Genomic DNA, 18,967 nt, shown 5'->3' with positions numbered 1-18,967 from the left:
GGTATCATATTGTGATACCACTTTAATTTGTATTTTTCCAATAGCTAATGAAACAGTGCTCAACTTCATTATTCATCAGGGAAATATCAAGTGATTTTCAAACTATATAAATTGTATTACGTACCTGAGAAAATACATGAATATTTTCATTATTTTTAAAAAGAATTCATGACTCCAGGGCTCTCCTTGCAAAGATCAACGCCCATGGAATGTGTGTGTATGTGTGTGTACACATGTGCATGTGTATGTATGTGGGTATATTTGATGTGTACACACTTGTGTTTTACTGTTTAATGGTGACTTCAGGTTAACAGAAACTCTTCCACAACCTTGAACAGGAAACAGAAAAGATAGAATCTCAGTAAAAGTACTATGATCCCCGCTCCTTAGTGGAGATCAAAGGCACTTTTCTGAGCACCGCTCAGGAACCTGCCTACCTCCTTCTCCTTCAAGGGGATGTAGTATGGGAGGCTGATCTGGCCCTGTTTAGGAATTAAGTACCAGAACTTGTTTGTTCTACTGGATTGGAACGGCCACTTGTCAGTGAATGTGCAGTAATCCTTGATGTCCCAGATCTAGGCACAAAGGGTGAGTTAGTAGACCCCCAACACCAGCTCATTCTGTGGGCTCCCCCCAGACCATTTCTCTTCTCCTGAGGGGCAGTTCTTACTTACATCTCTGAAATACCCAGACACTGAGGGCCATAAGGGGCCCAAGGGATCTTTCAGGCCAGATCTGAGCTAGCATGCAAAGAGGGTTTGACTGGCTGAAGGACAAGACAGTCTTGCCTCACGTCTCACCACAAAGCACAAAACCAGTTCCTGAGACAGCTGATCGCAGATGAGATGCACAGCTCGGGGGTGAGGGACCTGTAGGAAGAGAACCATAGAGTGTGGGACCCACTGGGAATGGCTTCTTTGGAGGGGCCTTTTGAACCAAGCCCTCATTCATTTCACTAGGCACACCAGAGCAGGAAAGGACTTCAGAGGTAATCCACCCTACTGTCCACTGTTTTACAAATGAAACCACTCCCAGAGGGCCTAGGGCCTAGGCCAGTGCCACATGTGGCAAAGAGGTGTCAGAGCTTGGCTGACACCAGCCCTCAGCCTCATTGCCCATCCTTCCTCACCTTGATGTGTCCTTTACAGTCCCCTGTGACAAGGATCCAGTCATTTTCATCAGTGGCCATGGCGCCCACGACTACATTCCCATTGTCTTCAAAGTCCACAGGGAACTTCCCCAGTAGGCCCCCATTCTGGTGTATGGACCAAGCATAGATGTAACCATCCATGCAGCTACTCAGCAGGGCAGCCATGTGTGGCAGACAAGGCCTGGTCTGCAGGAAGATTATCTGTGCAAGAGGTGCGCCCACTCAGGGGTGCTGTGAGCTGGGCTCACCCTGGACACGGTGCATGGTGCTGGGGGCCCAGGCAAGTCACCACTCCCATCTGGTCCCCAAATTTCCTAGACACCCGATGAGAATGGTGATGGTCTACTACCCTTCTGACCCAGCTAGTGATGAAGAACATTTTCTGCACTATGAGCTCCTTAAGGGCAGGAATGTGTATCATTTTTGTTCACTACTTTACCCCAGCAATTCCAACGGTGCCCGACACATAGTATGTGACCATGAGTGGTTATTGAATGAAGACATACAAGTTTGATTTATCCTAAAACAAACAAGATTTTCTAAGACTTGTAATTCAATTTAAAGTGGTTTGAAGAACAGACTCATTCCCTTTCACATAATCTACAGTGAAATGTCATATTTCCAGCCATTCACCAAGAAAGCATTTTAGCCAAGTTCCTCAGGTCTTGTTTTGATTATGCCCTTTGCTAATTCTCCCCTTTGCTCACTTTCACTTTTCTTGCCACTTCTCTGGCCCATGTGGGGACCACGGTGGAAAGTGACCCTGCACAGTGGACATGAGAAGATTCAGCTCCTCTGCTGGCTGCCACCCTGCATGAGGCAGAGAGCACAGTCGGGTGGAAATAGAGAGAATCATGCCAGATGGGAAATCGGAGGTTTCTTCACTCCTGCTAAGTCAGGTGTGGTAGCATATGTGTCCCCAAAATATGTCACCACCACCCACAAAATCTCAGTCATCTTTATTGTCAGAGAGGATAAAACAAAACACTCAACCCACTCTCCACTGATCCAGGTGCCAGGGTCACAAAACCAGGCGCCCCTAAACAACGACAAAGGGCAAACATTTTCCTGCTTTATGCAAACATACTTGTGCATAGCACTAAATGTGGACAGCACAAACTGATGGGAAGAAATTGAAACCACAGAATCCCAGAAATACCCAGAAACCAGCACCATTAAGATTTAAATGCATTTCCCTCCAGCTTTTTTCTAATCTCATTGTCTATGTAGACTTTAAGCATATATTTTTAAATTATGAAATATACATGCAAGATCAAACCAATGGAAAAATAGAGAAGATCCAGAAATAGATTATAGAAGACTATAATATATAAAAACGATAGAATCTTAAGCCGGTGGGGAAAAGATAAACAGTTCAAGAAATGGTATCTGAACAACTGGCCACCAGTTTATTTTAAAAATTAGATTCATACATCACAACATACACAAAATTACTTAGATGGGACAAAAAGCTGACTAAATATATATAATATTAGAAACAGTTATAAAAAAACATAAGCTTTTCTGAAATCTAGGGATACACCATGCCTTTCTCTATTGTCACACACAAAAAAACAAAGATAGCTAGATAAAAATGAAATCTTAGGTCATAACACAAAGGCAGATGAGATGACAATATCTGTAACATACAACAGGCAAAGGATTCATATCCAAAGCATATAAAGAGCTCCAAGAAATTAATTTTAAAAAAGGTACAAAGCATATGTAAATACATAGCAGATTTACCTGTGAAGTTCAAGGCCAAGGTCAAGTTCAAGGCCCTTCCAAGTTCCAGAGAGGAATAGCAACACACAGACATATCCTAGAAATTTAATGCACTGAAAAAACAGAAATGACTAACAAATATACAAAAATCTCAGTATCACCAATAACTAGAGAACTGTAAAAGAACAATGCTATTTTCCACCTACCAGACAGGCAGAAATTAAGAAAAGGCTAATGGTTATTACCTGCTTTGTGTGAGGACAGAGGCAGACGCACAAACTGTTGGAGAGTGTGTAGATCCCCACGGTCTTCGTGGAGAGCAAATCAGCTTGGTAACCAGAATGTACACTGTGCATACTTGGTGACCCAACAATAGAAACCATGCATTACTGCGCAGACAAACCTATAAGTGTCCCAACTGCACCACTGATTGAAATAGCCAAAAACTAGGAACGACTTAAATGTCTATCAATTGGGCATTCATTAAATAAATTGCCGTGAACCCAAAGGAATACACTGCAGAAATACATAGGCAGATTTACCTATGAAGTTCAAGGCTGAGGTCAAGTTGAAGGCCCTTCCAAGGTCCTGGGAAGAATAGTAACACGCAGTGATTGTTACAACTGTCAGCTTTGTAGGTTTGGAAATTCGTTGTCATTCTTTTCTCATTCTAAATAAGTTTTCATGTTTGCATCTCATTTCTTATTCATAATTTTGTGTTATTTTTCATAAAGGTTGCCTCCCAAATGGGCTCCAAAACACATAGACTGGCCTTCTGTATGAAGCTATTAAAAAGAATGAAGCTGATTCACCTGTGCTGAGAGGAAAAGTCCATGGTACATTACTAGGTTAAAACCAGAAAAAGCAAGCAGCTGGACTATGGTCTCAAATGCTAACAGTTTGGGTTGAAATCAAAACCATACCTGTGTGTACAGCATATAGGAAAATAACAATAAATCTCAGAGATACACAGTTACTTCTTTATAGTAGTTGTCATTTTTTAAGGAAATTTGAAAATTTTTGTCATCAGCAATATCCAGATCATTTCTCCTAAAATGTGATTCCTCACAGCTGTACGGGATTCCCCTAAGTGATGCATGTGCCAGGAAGATCTCCAGATGGCATGTGCCATTTCTGAACTGGGGGAAGCCAAGGCTTTCTTCACAACCCTTCCCGATCCAGCCTGGGACAGCTAGAGCAGGATGAAGGTGCATGAGCGGTAGGGACTGTGGCAGGCTTGGAGAAGGCCAGGGGCCATGGGACCACATGGTCGGGGCTGTGTAGCCAGGGTCAGGAGTGGGCACAGTGAAGAGGGGCACCGACAGGATGCTGGGCCCTGCACAGGACAGAGCAGGACCCACACGGCCAGGAGGCAGCTAACCAACGCTATTCCTTCTGCCCTCTGCACCCAGCCCCCAACACCTCAAACATATCCCCCTGCCCATTTTGGAAAGAACTCCTGAACAAAGTTGGGCAGCCCAGCCTCACTCAGCCCAGTGGTTCCAGACGGTTCTCAGCCACAGGGGACTAACGGTCTCCCTGGCGGCCCGTTCAGAAGCTGAGCCTACACGTGAGCTTGACTTCATAGCTTTCAGAGCAATTTGCCACCCCCACCGATTTGACCTTCACCCCTAGGGAGGCAGCCGAGGACTGGGGCTTCACCTGCACACTGTAAGGGACACAGCTTTGCCTGAATCCGTGGCCGTGCCTCCTTTCCAGCGTCCTTTCTGTCTTACCCGTGCTCTTCTGACATGGCCGGACAGAAATGGTGGGAGGAGAGGCCTGACAGGTAAGACCCGCTGAAGTGTCCTTTCCCCAGCCCACCCTCACCCCCTCATCCACTAAGGAAAGCCTGGGGCCAAGGCTGACCCAAGAGCTGGGGACACTCTCCAGGACACCATCCCGAGAAGTTTCCCTCTGTCCACTGTCCAGCTCCCCAGAGGAAAAGGACTTTGCTGCTTGAGGAGTAGTAGGGTGGGAGGCAGAACACTGAGAAGCCAGAGTGGGCCAGCCTTAGACAGTGACTCACACACACACACACACACACACACACACACACACACACACCCCACAACCCCTACCATAGTGCCTGAAATCTCACCAACAGATATTCAGTCCTTTGCATATAACTTGCCGGTCAAAAATTCAATCAAGATTCTTGTTACAAATCCATATGACACACATCTGGTCAGATAAAAAGCCCAAGGTATTCCCAACAGTGACAGTGACAAAGAGATAAGTACTCAGACTTTAAAAACAAACAGCTCTGAAAGCAGGTCCTGGCTCAGCCATTTTTCTGGCAGTGAGAATTCTGGGCAGATCACTCCATTTTGTGGAGCCTCGGTTTTCTTATCCATAAAATGGGAATAATAATAGTATATACCTATCAGGACTGTTTTAGGGATAAAATGAAAATAATTCATGTAGGACTCCTCCTCCTCGCCGCCCCTGCCCGGGCAGGGAGTCAAGCTAGGGTGCGCAGGAAGGGACGCGAGGCGGCTGCAGGCGGGGCACCGGCGCGGGGCGCAGGGGCCGGCGGGCGGGGGCGCGCGGCGGGCGGCGGGCACCGGGGGTGGCGCCTCAGCCAGCCCTCCTCCCGGGCTCAGCCGGGTGGGGGGCGTGGGCCGACGCGGGGCGGAGAGAGCCGCCTGGCCCGTCCCCTCCGTTTCCCACCCCAAAGTTGCTGTTTCCCCGGGGCCAGACAGTCTTATGATCCAGCGGGTCCTCCTGGGGAGGCCGGGCCGGGGAGAGGGCGCGGGCACGGAGAGGCGGGAGCAGCAGGCGTGCAAGGCGACCGGGGTCCGGACGGGGATCCAGGCAGGGACCCTGGCGCAGGCAGCGCCCCGGGCCCGCCACCCCCTCCTCTCGGGCCGGGGAAGCCGCTGCATGGGGCCAGGGGGACGGCCGTGCTGCGCGGACCGGCGGCGGCGGACCCCCCAGGAGGGCTGGGGTTGAGCCCGGGTCCGGAGCGGGGGCTCCGGGAGGACCATGCCCGGAGGCCGGCGGGCCGCAGCATGGCTCACGGACCCGGCGCGCTGATGCTCAAGTGCGTGGTGGTCGGCGACGGGGCGGTGGGCAAGACGTGCCTACTCATGAGCTATGCCAACGACGCCTTTCCGGAGGAGTACGTGCCCACCGTCTTCGACCACTACGCAGTCAGCGTCACCGTGGGGGGCGAGCAGTACCTCCTGGGACTCTACGACACGGCCGGACAGGAAGACTATGATCGTCTGAGGCTTTTATCTTATCCAATGACCGATGTCTTCCTTACATGCTTCTCTGTGGTAAATCCAGCCTCATTTCAAAATGTGAAAGAGGAGTGGGTACCAGAACTGAAGGAATATGCACCAGATGTACTCTTTTTATTAATAGGAACTCAGATTGATCTCCGAGATGACCCCAAAACTTTAGCAAGACTGAATGGTATGAAAGAAAAACCTGTATGTGTGGAACAAGGACAGAAACTAGCAAAAGAGATAGGAGCATGCTGCTATGTGGAATGTTCAGCTTTAACCCAGAAGCGATTGAAGACTGTTTTTGATGAGGCTATTTTAACTCCAAAGAAACACACAGTAAAAAAAAGAATAGGATCAAGATGTATGAACTGTTGTTTGATTACGTGAAACATCTTCCGTGGTCAAGGAACTGTCCGTTTCTCTCAGAAAGCATATGAAATGCCACAGCTACACCAAGACCTCTGAGAATGAAGCAGTTTAAAATTTGAAAGAAAAAAATCCCACAACCCTGTCCTCAGAATTCTGTCAAGTTCACTAAGAATGTTTCTTAAAGGTAGAAGAGCAGCAGACAGCATCTGAAGCCACAATCTATTATAAATACTTTATTTCAACTAGAAGGTACAATCTCTCAGGGGTTTCATAGTTTAAAAAGCTACAATCACATCATGTTGTAACTACATAAAAACAGTGCTGTGAATGGAACTGCCTGGCTTAGACCGCATGCATTTCTGCACAGTCTTTATGGAATCTGCACAAAGAAATATCTTCTCCCTTTGCTTCAGTTAATTGTTCTTCTTTGTAAGTTGCTTTCTATTCCAGTATATCCAGAGTGGCGAAATAATAAGGCCAGCCATGTAGCCAAAGGTCGCTCCGAGTGTACAGGAGATGGGCCATACCTGAGGAGAGAATGTATGAGATCAGAAAGAACAGATGTTTTATTACCACCTGAGCACAAGTTAAGTGTAACCTAAACATTTCTATATTAAAGCCTAATGTGCTTTCTTAAAGAACGCCAAAAGTGTAATAAGGTCATAACTGCATTTATCATGAACACTAACAATGTACGTATTTTAGTTAATGTGCATTTAACTGTAACAACGCTTCTGGCGATTGTAGATTTAGTTTGATGCTCCCCAAACTGCATGAGATACATGCTAAAATTACAAATTAAAATTTTGGGTCAGAATTTGCCACAATACTGCACTCAATGTAGCTCTCTGAACTAGTTGCTTATTTTGTTCCTTCATTTCCACATTGGCTTGTATATCAAATGAAATGATAAATGTGTATGCTGACCAAATCACAAGAAACTAAATCATGTTAAAGAGAAAGACCTAGAATTCAAGTGTTTTACATGGAATTTATAACAAAGCAACTGCTTCCATAATAAAACTGATGTTACCTTTCAAAAAATAATAGTAATAATAAAAATTCATGGAAACTTTTAACAGATTTAATGATATAATTAATAATATATGTATTATAGAATATATAACAAATAATGTAACTGAAGAGCTCAATAAATATTATCTGTTGTTTATATTATTATTAGACTGAAATATGACAAACACATCAAAAACTTCCCAAGAATGCATTTCTAATCCTGCAGTTTTATACCTGGGAAACAGACAAGAGATCCAGAATTTATGTACAAGGATGCTCATGGCAATATTGCTTACAAAGTGAAAACCTAGGAACCTAATCGCCCATCAGCAACAGCAGTCTGGCTAGATAAAATAAAATAATTCATTTTTAGGTTCCAAAAAATATTATTTATTTAATAGACTATGCATAGTAAACACCAGAACACTATGCAACTACTGAAAGGAAAGCTGTGGTTCCATAACCACCACCGCAAAAAAAAAAAATGCCATCAGGTGTTGGATGAAAAAGAGCAAGTGGCCGAATAATATATATAATATGATATTACTTAGTGAAAAAAATATCGACAGGTACATATATACATTCATACATGTCTGTGCTTGCACATGCCCAGAAAAAAGCCTAGGAGAACACGTGTTAACAGCAATCACCTCTGGAGATTTAGGAGGGAGGTAGTCATTCTTTCACTTCACACATTCCTATGAGGCTTGAATTGTTTAGTTTGAATGAAGGACACATATCACTTTTTAATTAGAGGGAGAAGGAGAGAAGGGCTATTTCTTGAACACCCCAAATAAGCTCCCTGTGAGAGCCTCTGTGCCTGTAGGTCCCTCTGCCTGGGTCACTGTCCCTCCAGATAGCTGCAGGCTTCACGCTCGGTGCAAATGCCACTTCCTCCATAAAGCCCACCCTGACCACCCTATTTAAACAGCAGTACCCTCTCCCCCTCCCATGCCATTCTCCCTACCTCTTCCTAGTTTTCTTGTTCTCCATTGGACTCGCTCACCCTATGACCTCCCATTTATTTTACTGGCTGGTTCATTATCTGTCTCACCCTGACTAGAATGTCAGCATCAGGAGGGCACACGCTTTCGTCTCATTCACCTCTGCCTCTCCAGTGCCTGGCAAGGGGCAAATGCTCAACGAATAACTGTGTGTACCCTCAAAATCTCAATCATATATAAACTAGTCACAGGCATGGTAGTACAGCCTAGAGAACAGAGTCAACGATTCTGTAACATCTTTCTATGCTGACAGTAAACGCACTAGTTGGGGTGAGCATCTAATAATGCAGATAACTGTCAAATCACTGTTGTATACTTGAGACCAATATACTATTGTATATTAACTATTCAATAAAAAGATAATAATAACTATCTGTGCCCTGACAGGACTCGTCGCAGTCAAAGGTGGGGCTCTGATTCATCTTCCTTGGTCCAATTCTTGGACTGAAGGAGATGCGGTCTCAAGAGCAATTCTGCTTCCAGGAGTCCATCCTTTTTATATACTCACACAAGTGCACAGAAATTTACGTACAGGGATGTTCAATGGATTGCCATCACGAAAGTTAAGAACTGGAATGAACCTGTATGTCTATCAATAGCAAACTGACTTAGTAGATTATAATACATCTAAACTACTGGGTATTATGCAATTATTTGAAAAAATAAGATAACAAATATTAAGCCAAGTCTAAATTACTGATATGAAAACATCATGATATGCAGTTAAATTTTTTAAAAAAGCAAATGGCAGGACATAGCTACAATTTTACATCAGTGGTCTGAAAAGTTCAAGGACAGAGGCTAAACCAACCCTGCTCTGCGGGGTACCACCCCCACGTCCTCCAGTCCCTGCTCCCTGGAGGGGACTAAGGGGACAGTCCTTCCACGCCCTAACACAACTATAATTTGTATTTTCACTGGACTCATGGTAGGGATTTAGGAAATCCACATAATCTCTGAATGACTATATCTTTGCAGATTAAAGCTGCAAGGGGCCTTAGGAGTCACCTCATCCAGCAGGGACAGCACAGTAAGGGGAGTCCATGGTAAGAAGCAGAAAGATACAGGAGGAAGGGAGAGCACACGTGACCGATCCCCGCACAGGTGTCATACCAAACACACCAGCAGGGCACAGAAGGGCATTTTTAACAGTGGATTCTGGAAATAGTCCTGCCTCCCAGGTCCAGGCCACCAACCAGGAGGGGACACTGCTCATCTCCATAGCCAGGCCCCCCACACCTGGGAGCTTCCCCCAGGCACAGCAGCCCTGAAGCTGGAATCCTGAGTGGTTCCATCATCTCCACCATGCCTTTCCATGCCCTAGGGAGAACCGGGCTGGACCTTCCAGGACCCCCGGCACAGCGTGTCCCAGCCGCTTTCCAACAGCTTGCCCCCAGCTCACAACCCACACCCTGCCTGGGCATAGCCAACCTTCTCCACCGATGGGTGGGATTGCAGCAACATCTTCTGCAATTCCCCTTTGCTCCTTTCATTCTCTTGGATAACTGTCTGCTTGCCATGGGGATTTCACAACATCGTGGGGCTGCCAGTGCTGAGAGGTTTCTGGAAAGCAAAATGGGCCTCCCAGGTCATCATGAGGGCTTCTCCCACCCTACAGAGGATTAGAGACCAGAGGCAGATGCTGAAAGGGCGGCCGCCCCAGCCCCACTCGGTAGACAGAGCACCACCCTGTGAAGAAGGCACAGCGGAGCTAACGGTGCTGGGCGTGACACACTGATGCTGAGTAGTCTCCACGTTAAGTTACCAGCAGCTTCTGCTCTCAGGGCAGAGGTTTGAGTTTGCCTTTGGGGAAGCCCCCTTCTTTGTTCTAGAGGAGACACCCTTGCCTTGCCAAAGGTGAGAATAAAGGGATGCACACCCATTGCTCTAGAAGATTTGAATGCAGGCTGCAACCCTGATATTTCAAAGATGGTATGAGTGTCTTACAGTAATGGACAGCGCATGCACCCGACAGCAGAACTGCGTCCTCGTAGGTCATGTGGACCACGGGCTAGACTGCCATCTGCATGACAAGAATTGTGTGTTTGGGGAAGGTGGGACTTCTCTTTCAGGCCTCAGCTCCCAGGAATGGGAATCAGACTTCAATTCTTGAGACCATCTGAAAGGCTCCCCAAGCCCCACCCAAGAGATTCCTGTATTCCCTGCTTAGGGTCAAACCACCCTGTGAGTAGGGGAAGGATAGCTCCCCTGTTCTTTCTCTCTACTCCTCCCAAAATGGGACCTTCAGTCAAGCCTGGAAGGGTTAGTCCTGGGGCACAGACAAGGGCTCAGATGGGCAGGAAGTGCTTTGCTTGCATCTGGGCCTCAGGCCCTGGGCACCTGGTCTCCAGGTTGGTGATGCTTTTTGGAGGAGGTAGGGAGGCCTGGTGGCTCACCTCTGCCATGAGCTGGAACATGCTGAAAAAGGATCTAACCTCTAGCTGTAGTTCTCTGGGTTGTCTTCTCTCCAGGCCCTGCCCCCAAGCTTCCAGAAACTGGGGTCTGATATTGGCCATGCTCTGGAAGGGACCCTGCCCAGGTTTAAGCAGGCTAGACAAGGTGGGCTAATCAGGAGGTGCCCGGCCCAGGCCTCAGTGCTCAAGACAGGTGAGCTGATAGATCTAAATGTGCTCTGGAAAGTGTCTGAATAGGAAAAGAAACACACAACAGGTGGACTCAGGTAGCTGGACAGTGAAGGTGGCCACCTGGCTCGGCTCTTGCTCCCACCCGCAGGGGCACAGGCCCATCTGGCTCTTTGTCTCTGGGGTCATCTGGCTCCTTGTCTCTAGGGCATCACATCACTGGGGGTGCTGACCTCAGGTTCTGCCTCAGGTTGACGTTTGCCTCAGTCTTGGTACTGGGGCCCTGGGGCTGCATGGGGGTTTTGTATGCCCATCTCTTGTGCCCCACACAGGGCTTGCTGGGCCTGAAACTCTCAACCAGACATTCATCAACTTCTTGCACCTGTGCCAGGAAGACAGAGGCCCCTGGAGCACTGCAATGTCCCAGAGGGAAAATTCATACCCAATGCCAATACCAGAGGACCGTCCGGGTACCAGGCCTTAATGCCCAGAAACCAAGTGCCCTTAAAGGCATCAAGCCTTGGACAAGGAGCTAATTCCCTTGACCCCTGGCCAGTCACTGATGCCCTAAGTACAGCTAGGTAGGAGCCTGCTCCCCTCAGGGACTCAGCTTCCCCACCTGTAAAATGGATAGTGTTTTCCAAATATTTTTGAGGTTGTTTTCATCTTAAGGAAAGCTCCAAAGTATAAAATCAATTTTTAAAAACTGTGCTGCTCTTGGAACAGCTCCTGAAATAGCCTGCAAGCATCTCTCCCCAAAATGTTTGGGAAACTACTAGATGAAGTGACCTCAGAGTCCCCTTCCAGTATTTATCTGCAAAGATATGGTTAATTCAGAGACTGTATGGGTTTCCTAAGTCCCTACCGTGAGCCCAGTGAGCCTGGAGAGGTAATGTGTAATGGTGATGGGTAAGATGGGAGCCAGCTTCAAGGAAAGAGTAATCTAGTAGAGGGAACACGGCTGGCTCCACCAGAGTCAGATTGCCTGGGATTGGATTTATCACTTCCTAGCTGTGTGACCTTAGGCAAGATGCTTAACCTCTCTGTGCCTTGGTTTGATCATCTGCCAAATGAGGATGATTATAGAAACCACCACCTACCTACCTAGCTCCCACCCTCCTCCAGAACAAGTGGCCACCATCCTCTCTACTTCCTGGGGTGCTCCCTTCTGCCTACGCCTATGAGATTCACCCACAGCTGAGAGAGGCGAAAGGAGAGTGTGTCCCTGCTGACCAGACCTCCTTGGCTGACTGGGGCAAGGCACTCACAGAGGCATTGAAACCGAAGATGGGCTTGAACGTGTTGATGTTCCGGAAGAGGATGTCCCCACTGCACGAGGAGGTCCCGAGACACTAGCTCTGGTACGTGCCCATGCGCAGGACGTCCTCCCTGTGGAAGGTCTGCCAGTGGTGGTATAGGAGCACCAGCCCGGTCTTGTGGATCCTGCACGCATGGCCAGAGGCAGGAGGGCGAGAGCTCAGCCTTCACGGTCCACTGGGGGAAACTCAAGGTCTTTGGGATCCCAGGAGCTGACTCAGAAGACACCCTCGGGTGTCAGAGAAGGACTGAAGCTCTGTTCCTCTGACCTCACCTACTAAGTACTTGCTACAAGGCCATGTCCTGGGAGGCTGACAAAAACAAACCCGACAGATTCGCCCCATTCAGAGAACTGAGTAAGGATTGAGGGTTAGAGCAGGGAAAGCCATGGCCCTAGAAAGGCCCTCCAATGAGAAAAGGGCCTGGCCCAGGCTGTTCCCTCTGCCTGGAATGCTCCTCTTACCCCAGGTGCTCATGGCCTCACTGACACTCCTCCTGCCCACTCTTCAGGTCCCACCTCACCCTCGACCTCTTCAGATGAGCCTTTTCTGATCCCTCCTGAGACTAATTCAGAAACCTGTACTTGTTTCCCACAGCACTCAACAGTCTTTATCATTATAAATGCACTTATTTGATTAGTGTCTGCCTCCCCTTAGAGGCTCCAGGAGGATGGAGACTCCACTCTTCTTGTTTATACCCATCTGCAGCACCTTGCTCAAAGTCTAGAATATATTGACCTCAAGGGGCGAGGATGAATGGATGGATGGGCAGATGAAGCACTGGACGCTGCCCACCACTTACTTCCTGCCTAGTGTTCCAACCGCAAGCAAAGCTGGAAGGGAGGAAGCTGTCTAAATGAGAGAGAGAACAGTCAGTCGCCCTTGCTTCCCGCATGCGCCCTCGCTACTCACATGAAGTACGTGACTCTCCTACTCCACCCAGTCACGTGGAATACTTTGTTCATATGGATAATCCCTCTAATCTGTTGAAAATGAAAGAAAGCCAAAGTCTAAGGCACCTCAGAGAAAATGGTTCTGGGCCCCGAATGCCTTCCTAACTGTACTAAGCAAGAAGTCAAAACTCTCCAGGAGGGTGGAATTCCCTAGAGTGCCTTCACATCCCATTAACTCATTAGATGAACTTGGAGGAGGTAGAAAACATAGATATCCATGTCTGTTTTGTAGGGCAATAAGTGGGAAACAGACAAGTGACTTGGTTAAGGTCAAACAACTGAGTGATAGGATCTGGACCAGCACTCAGATCCCTAGCTTCTTGGCCAAGTGCTCCACCTGAGTGGGTTAAAGGACTGTCATAGGGTTAGGAATGCTCAAGTCCCAAAGTGGGACTGCTCTGTGGACTGGCTTTGGTTTATGCCACACCCACAGACTGTCCCTATAACCCTGTCAGGCAATTCCCAATAGGGGAAAACAGGGTGGCCGCTTACCACCTGTGGGGAAGCACACACCTGGGGCTCCTGGACAGGAGAGTGTCCCCACTCCCACAGGTGGCTTCCGCCTGTCACGGCTGGGACTAGCTCAACACCCCTCCATACATTGAGAAGACAGGCATTCAGGGCTCCCCTGATGACAGATAAGACACTCTTGTAAACTGGCCTTCCTCTGCTCTGTGCACAGGGCAGTACCAACAGGCACAGCTCTTTTGGAAGGAACCAGATAGGAGAAATCCCCTTTAACTTGGAAATAGCATGTATCAGAATCTATGCAGAGAAAATCATCTCTAATTCAGAAAAGAAATTTACTGAAGCATTAATCATGGGGTGGTGGGGTGAAAGGCAGGGAAACCTACGGGAAATAGGCTAACTTTCCCCTAAGTAGGGACATGTTGAGAGTAAAGGATGGTCACCTCATACAACACAACATTTTGCTGCCATTACGGCCCTTGCTGCAGTAGTGGTAGGTGAGTTCTCTTTCTGACCACCCCTCCTCCTGAAAACATCTGAAAAAGCCTGAGACGTAGGGGGTTTAAAAACCGGCTGAAGGCGTGTGAGAGACCTAAAGTGTGCAGGATGGTGGTGCCAGGAGCCCAGACGAGAAGGGAGGGCAGAGACGGGAGCTCTGGCCTCGGGCGGCCGAAGCTGCAGCAGATGCAGCCTGCCCTGCCCAGACACCAGGCCAGGTAAGGCATCCCAGGGGAAGGAGGCAGCGGTCCCAAGAACCCTCTCTGTCCCCACACTTCAGAAACCATGTCCCCACACCATGTGCCCAGTTGCCCTGCCCAGTGCAGAGACCTCTTTTTGGGATCAGGGTGCTACCCACAGCCTGGGCCTCTCTTTCTTCCCAAAGTGGACAAAGTCCAAGAACAGCTCCTCTAGAAAATGGTGTCCAGGATCAGAAACCCCCTGGGAACCTGGCAGAGCAGCCCGCACCTAGCACACCGTCTCCCACTCATGTAGAGAGGCCCCCTATCGGGACCGACCTGAGGCGGTGGCCAGGCCGCAGGTCAGAGGAGGCAGGCGATCCACTGGCCGAGTGGCGGAGCTCCCACCTCACCTCCGGCCAAGCCTCCACCGAGCTGCCGGCCGGGAGAGTCCGCCCCACCTCAACAAGGGCACCGACTGCCCCTTGGATGCTGATACAGACAAATCGGGAGGTCTGGGTCCTGCCTGTGCCACCGGGAACGCCTGCTGCAGAGATGAGCGTGGCCCACTCACCTGCTTCACATTCGTGTTGTAGAGGATGGCGCACAGGGGTGAGCTGTAAGTGTGGTCTTCTCCCGTCCGTTCCCACGCCCTTGGGTCTCCAAGTACCCTGTTCGGAGGCCAATCTGTAAGCAAGGAGAGGGGCAGACAGCTGGGCAGTCAGAGGGCTCTGCCCTCGGTGACTGGGCCCAGAGAGAGACTTTTCAGACATTCAGACATCCAGACTGTGCACGCGCCTGAGCCAGCCAGGCCCCTCAGCTCCCCAGCATGCCTCTCACCCCTACTCTGTGACCTCTACTCCCTGAGATCAGGACTCCCAAACCCTAGTGTTCTCATAACCCCCAAAGTCCAAGCCCAAGGTCCCTCATGACTTCAGAGGAGCTTAAAGCCTCAATCTGATGTCCCTCCTCTGGGAAGCCTTCCCTGACTACCCTCTATCCTGGGACCGTCTAAGGATCAATGCCTCTGTGCTCCATGAGCCACCTAACTCATCTTCATGACAACACATGGCATTTTGTACTGAAATTCCCTGTTCTCCTTCTACTCTGTAGATTCCTTGAGGGATGGGACAGTGTCTAATTAATGTATTTTCTGCTCCTGACAAAGAGCAGGGATTTGATAACGTGTGATGACCTGAAATGAGCTTCAAAAGTCTACTTAATTCAACAAATGCTTGCAGCCACTCTGGCACTCAGCAGAGGTGGAGGAACCCATGAAACTCACTATCTGGGGAGAGCCAGTCAGGGGCACAAGGCTGGCATATGTGCCAGGGTGGCTGGCCGACAGGGAGTACAGGCCTCTGTGGAGCTACCCCTTCCTGCCAACCACAAATGACACCTCATCAGCCTTTCTAGAACCTCCCATCCACTGGCTGCCCATTGTTCAGGCCTCTCCTAAATCCCCATATTGTCGTTAGGCCCCACATCAACCCGGACAGTCAGCCCCTTGTGCTTCTCCCGTATATCTTGTCCTCCAGGGGCAGGGGCAGTACACAGGGCACATGGGCACCAGCTAAGTCACAGCTCACAGACTGTCTTCACATCACTTCTCTCCAAGTCCTCTCCAGAGGGACTGCTCAGGTGTGGGGCCTGCCTTCCTGGAGGGAAGTCATGATTTAGCAGGAAAGTCCCAAGAGACAGACAGGACAGTTATGAGGGCCAATACTGAGGGGAAGGCATGGGGCCAAGGGAGCTTAGCGGGGAGGCTCCTGATCCAGTGTGGGGATCAGGGCGGGCTTCCAGGAGGAGAGTCAGGAGGATGCACAGATCAGGAAAAGAGCAGCATCTGAGAGGGTGGCAGGCTGGGGGAATACAAACAGTCTCCAGGAAATCCCAAGAGATGGGATCCTCATGGGAAAGCCACACTCTCAGCTTTGTCTTCATGACGTTAATAAAGCACAGTCTCAGGAGGGACAGGACATGACCATCCCTTGGGAGTCCTGGCGGACACAGACCCTGGCCACAGTGGCCACCCTCTATGTGTAGCCACGCCCCAGCTGCACAGCACTCACTGAAAAGGTGCTGCAGACCAGGGTGTTGTCGTTCGGGTGGAAGTAGGCACTGGTGACAGGGCAGTTTCCCGGGGGCAAACAGCTTTCCACAGAAGGGCTGGAGGCATACGTGGTCCTGCAAGTCCCACACACGGATATTCTGCTGGGGAGGAAACAGGCAGAGGCCACAGTTGGGTCCTCAGGGATGCACCTGGCACGTGAGGCTGTGAGGTGCTCAGGGCAGCAGGGCCAGGGGTCCACGGCACCAGCACTTCCAACACACCCACCACACTACATGTCTGCCACGCACCGTACCCCTATAGGAGGGGTGTCCCCATGCTCAGTTGTGGAGATTGAGGCCCAGTCAAGAGCCTTCCCCAGGGCCTCTCCCCTGCTCAAGCAGGGCCGGGCAGCTATGACCATGAGGATCTCAGCAAGCCCGTCCCTGTGCCCACTCCAGCCTCCGGGCCTACGGCAGAGGTGAAGACGTCCAGCTCCCAGGGCTGCCAACTGCTGGGAGAAATCGGCAACAACAGGTATCAGGCATGTGGGGAGGGTGGCTGGGGTACCCCAAGGGTCCTGCCAATTCTCAATCTATTGAGTCCCAGAAGACACAAAACTGTCCCCTGAAGGGGACACCTGGAACCATGGGCCCACATCCCCACACTGGCCAGAATGCCTGAGCAGCCCAGCAGATGGGGTGCTTCCCTGAGCCAAGAGCTGCAGAGAAGCAAGGTGCCAGGCCTTGAGCCATGAGCCAGGCATTTGAGAAAGTTCTGGTCTGGCCGTGACGGCCAGGGCTGCCGGAAAGGATCACCGCAGACATGAGAGGTCCACTTGGGTTGAGGGGGAGGGGAAGGGCAGGGGACAGGCTCCCATGTGTTACAGTGTGCACCTACTGTGTGCCAGACAGGACACTGCTCTTTCACCAGCAGTCTCCTCTAAACTACTCAACTCCCTGTTCTACGGAGAAGACTGAGATGCAGAAAAGGCCTTGCGCAGCACCACAGAGTAAGAAGCCAGGCTGGGCTTCCTGGGAACAAAACTGCAGTGGACTGCTCAGAGCTGGCCTCAGGCTTGCAGCGGGGGCTGTTAGAGCCCCCCACCTCTAGCGCATTCCACCCAGAGACCTCCCTCCAGGACGTGGCAGGTAGGGGGCACCATCCGAGCTGGCTGTCCGCTGAGCATGCAGTTTCCCAGAATCGAACACTGCAGAATCCAATCACGGCAGCACAGCACTGAACAGGCAGTCACCTCCATCAGCCTGCCCCTCATGCTTCTGCTCATACATCCCAAGCCCCATTTTAGTCTCAGCTGGCTATGATTAAGCTCCCAAAATGAGACACACACTAAAACATTTCTTTAAATTTTCCACACTTTCTACATGAGACCAAAATCTAGCTGTCCCTGGACTTAAAATTCTGAATTTGGGAGGCATGTGGATCTGGGTGGAGGTCCCATATGTATGGAAGTCAAGAGATGGGATTCTTGACGTTACCACCCAATCTTGCCCCAAGGTCTCTGACTGAAGGGGTGCTGTCCTGTGGAACCACAGCCGTCCAAAACCTCCCTGACTAGGGGGTTCTAGGGAGACTAGGGGTCCAGGCCTAAACCCCTGCCCTGGGCAGCCAGTCAGGCCACGTGCACACAAGCTCACCTGGGGCTCTTCCTCTTCCCTCTGCCCAGGGTCCGGGCAGAGCACTTGCAAAAAACAGGGAGGAGTGGGTGAGAAGGCCCCTGCAGGGGGACCTCAAGGTATGATGCAGGCAGAGCTCCTTTCACAAAAAAGGTACCCAGCACTTGGAACTCCTGAACACTTACTGCTCAGATGCCAAATTCTGGTTTAAATGAACAAGGAGAACCACAGGCTCAACAAGCCCCAGGGCTTGGATGAAGTCAATGATTATGCTGCTGGGTGTCCCTTCAGGCAAGATCTGATCACTGTCATCCTGGGCCCCTGTCAGCCCTTCCGCAGTAGGCTAGATATGCCCTTTGTCATTGATGAGCAAGAAACCTGGGAAAGTTACTCATCTCAGAGGCTTGGTTTGCTCATCTATGGAGCCAATACGAACTTCATGGGAGTTCAGGTGAGACGGGGCAGTGTGCGGCCTTAGTGGCAGGAAACACGCGAAGGCCTTTCCTGGTCATGCTGGAGTGGACATAGCCTACACTACCAAGGGCCTCAGCCTGCCGAATTTGGGGCAAAACTGGTACTAGTGGGAGCAGCCTCTCTGGCCATCCACCTCTAGCCTTCCAGAGCCCACTCTGGGGACGCCCACACTCTCAGGAAGTGGCTGCTGGACTGTCGCTCAGTCTCATTAGGACTGGCAGAAAGGGGGCCACCTCCAGGTGCTTGTGCTGGAGATGGGCCCTCTGGGAATGCACAGGGCTTGCCCTCCACAGGAAGACATCTGGGTGAATC

At 49.9% G+C, this 18,967-nt stretch overlaps 1 protein-coding gene and 1 pseudogene across 1 annotated transcript; one reads left to right on the top strand and one right to left on the bottom strand.

Annotated features, from left to right (window-relative positions):
* The window catches only part of LOC130683994 (uncharacterized), a 32,364-nt pseudogene that overhangs the window by 12,732 nt on the left and 665 nt on the right, over positions 1 to 18,967 (bottom strand).
* On the top strand, positions 5,785 to 7,289 carry LOC130683881 (rho-related GTP-binding protein RhoQ-like). The gene has a single exon (XM_057502893.1). It carries the CDS (start codon positions 5,890 to 5,892, stop codon positions 6,496 to 6,498), a length of 609 nt encoding a protein of 202 aa, XP_057358876.1. The 5' UTR covers positions 5,785 to 5,889; the 3' UTR covers positions 6,499 to 7,289.

Source organism: Manis pentadactyla, chromosome 5, assembly GCF_030020395.1.
Source record: "Manis pentadactyla isolate mManPen7 chromosome 5, mManPen7.hap1, whole genome shotgun sequence".
NCBI lineage: Eukaryota > Metazoa > Chordata > Mammalia > Pholidota > Manidae > Manis > Manis pentadactyla.
This window is presented reverse-complemented; position numbering and strand designations above follow the sequence as displayed.

Coding starts and splice junctions, on each gene's coding strand:
- LOC130683881 (XM_057502893.1), top strand. CDS start 5,890: ATGGCTCACGGACCCGGCGCGCTGATGCTCAAGTGCGTGGTGGTCGGC.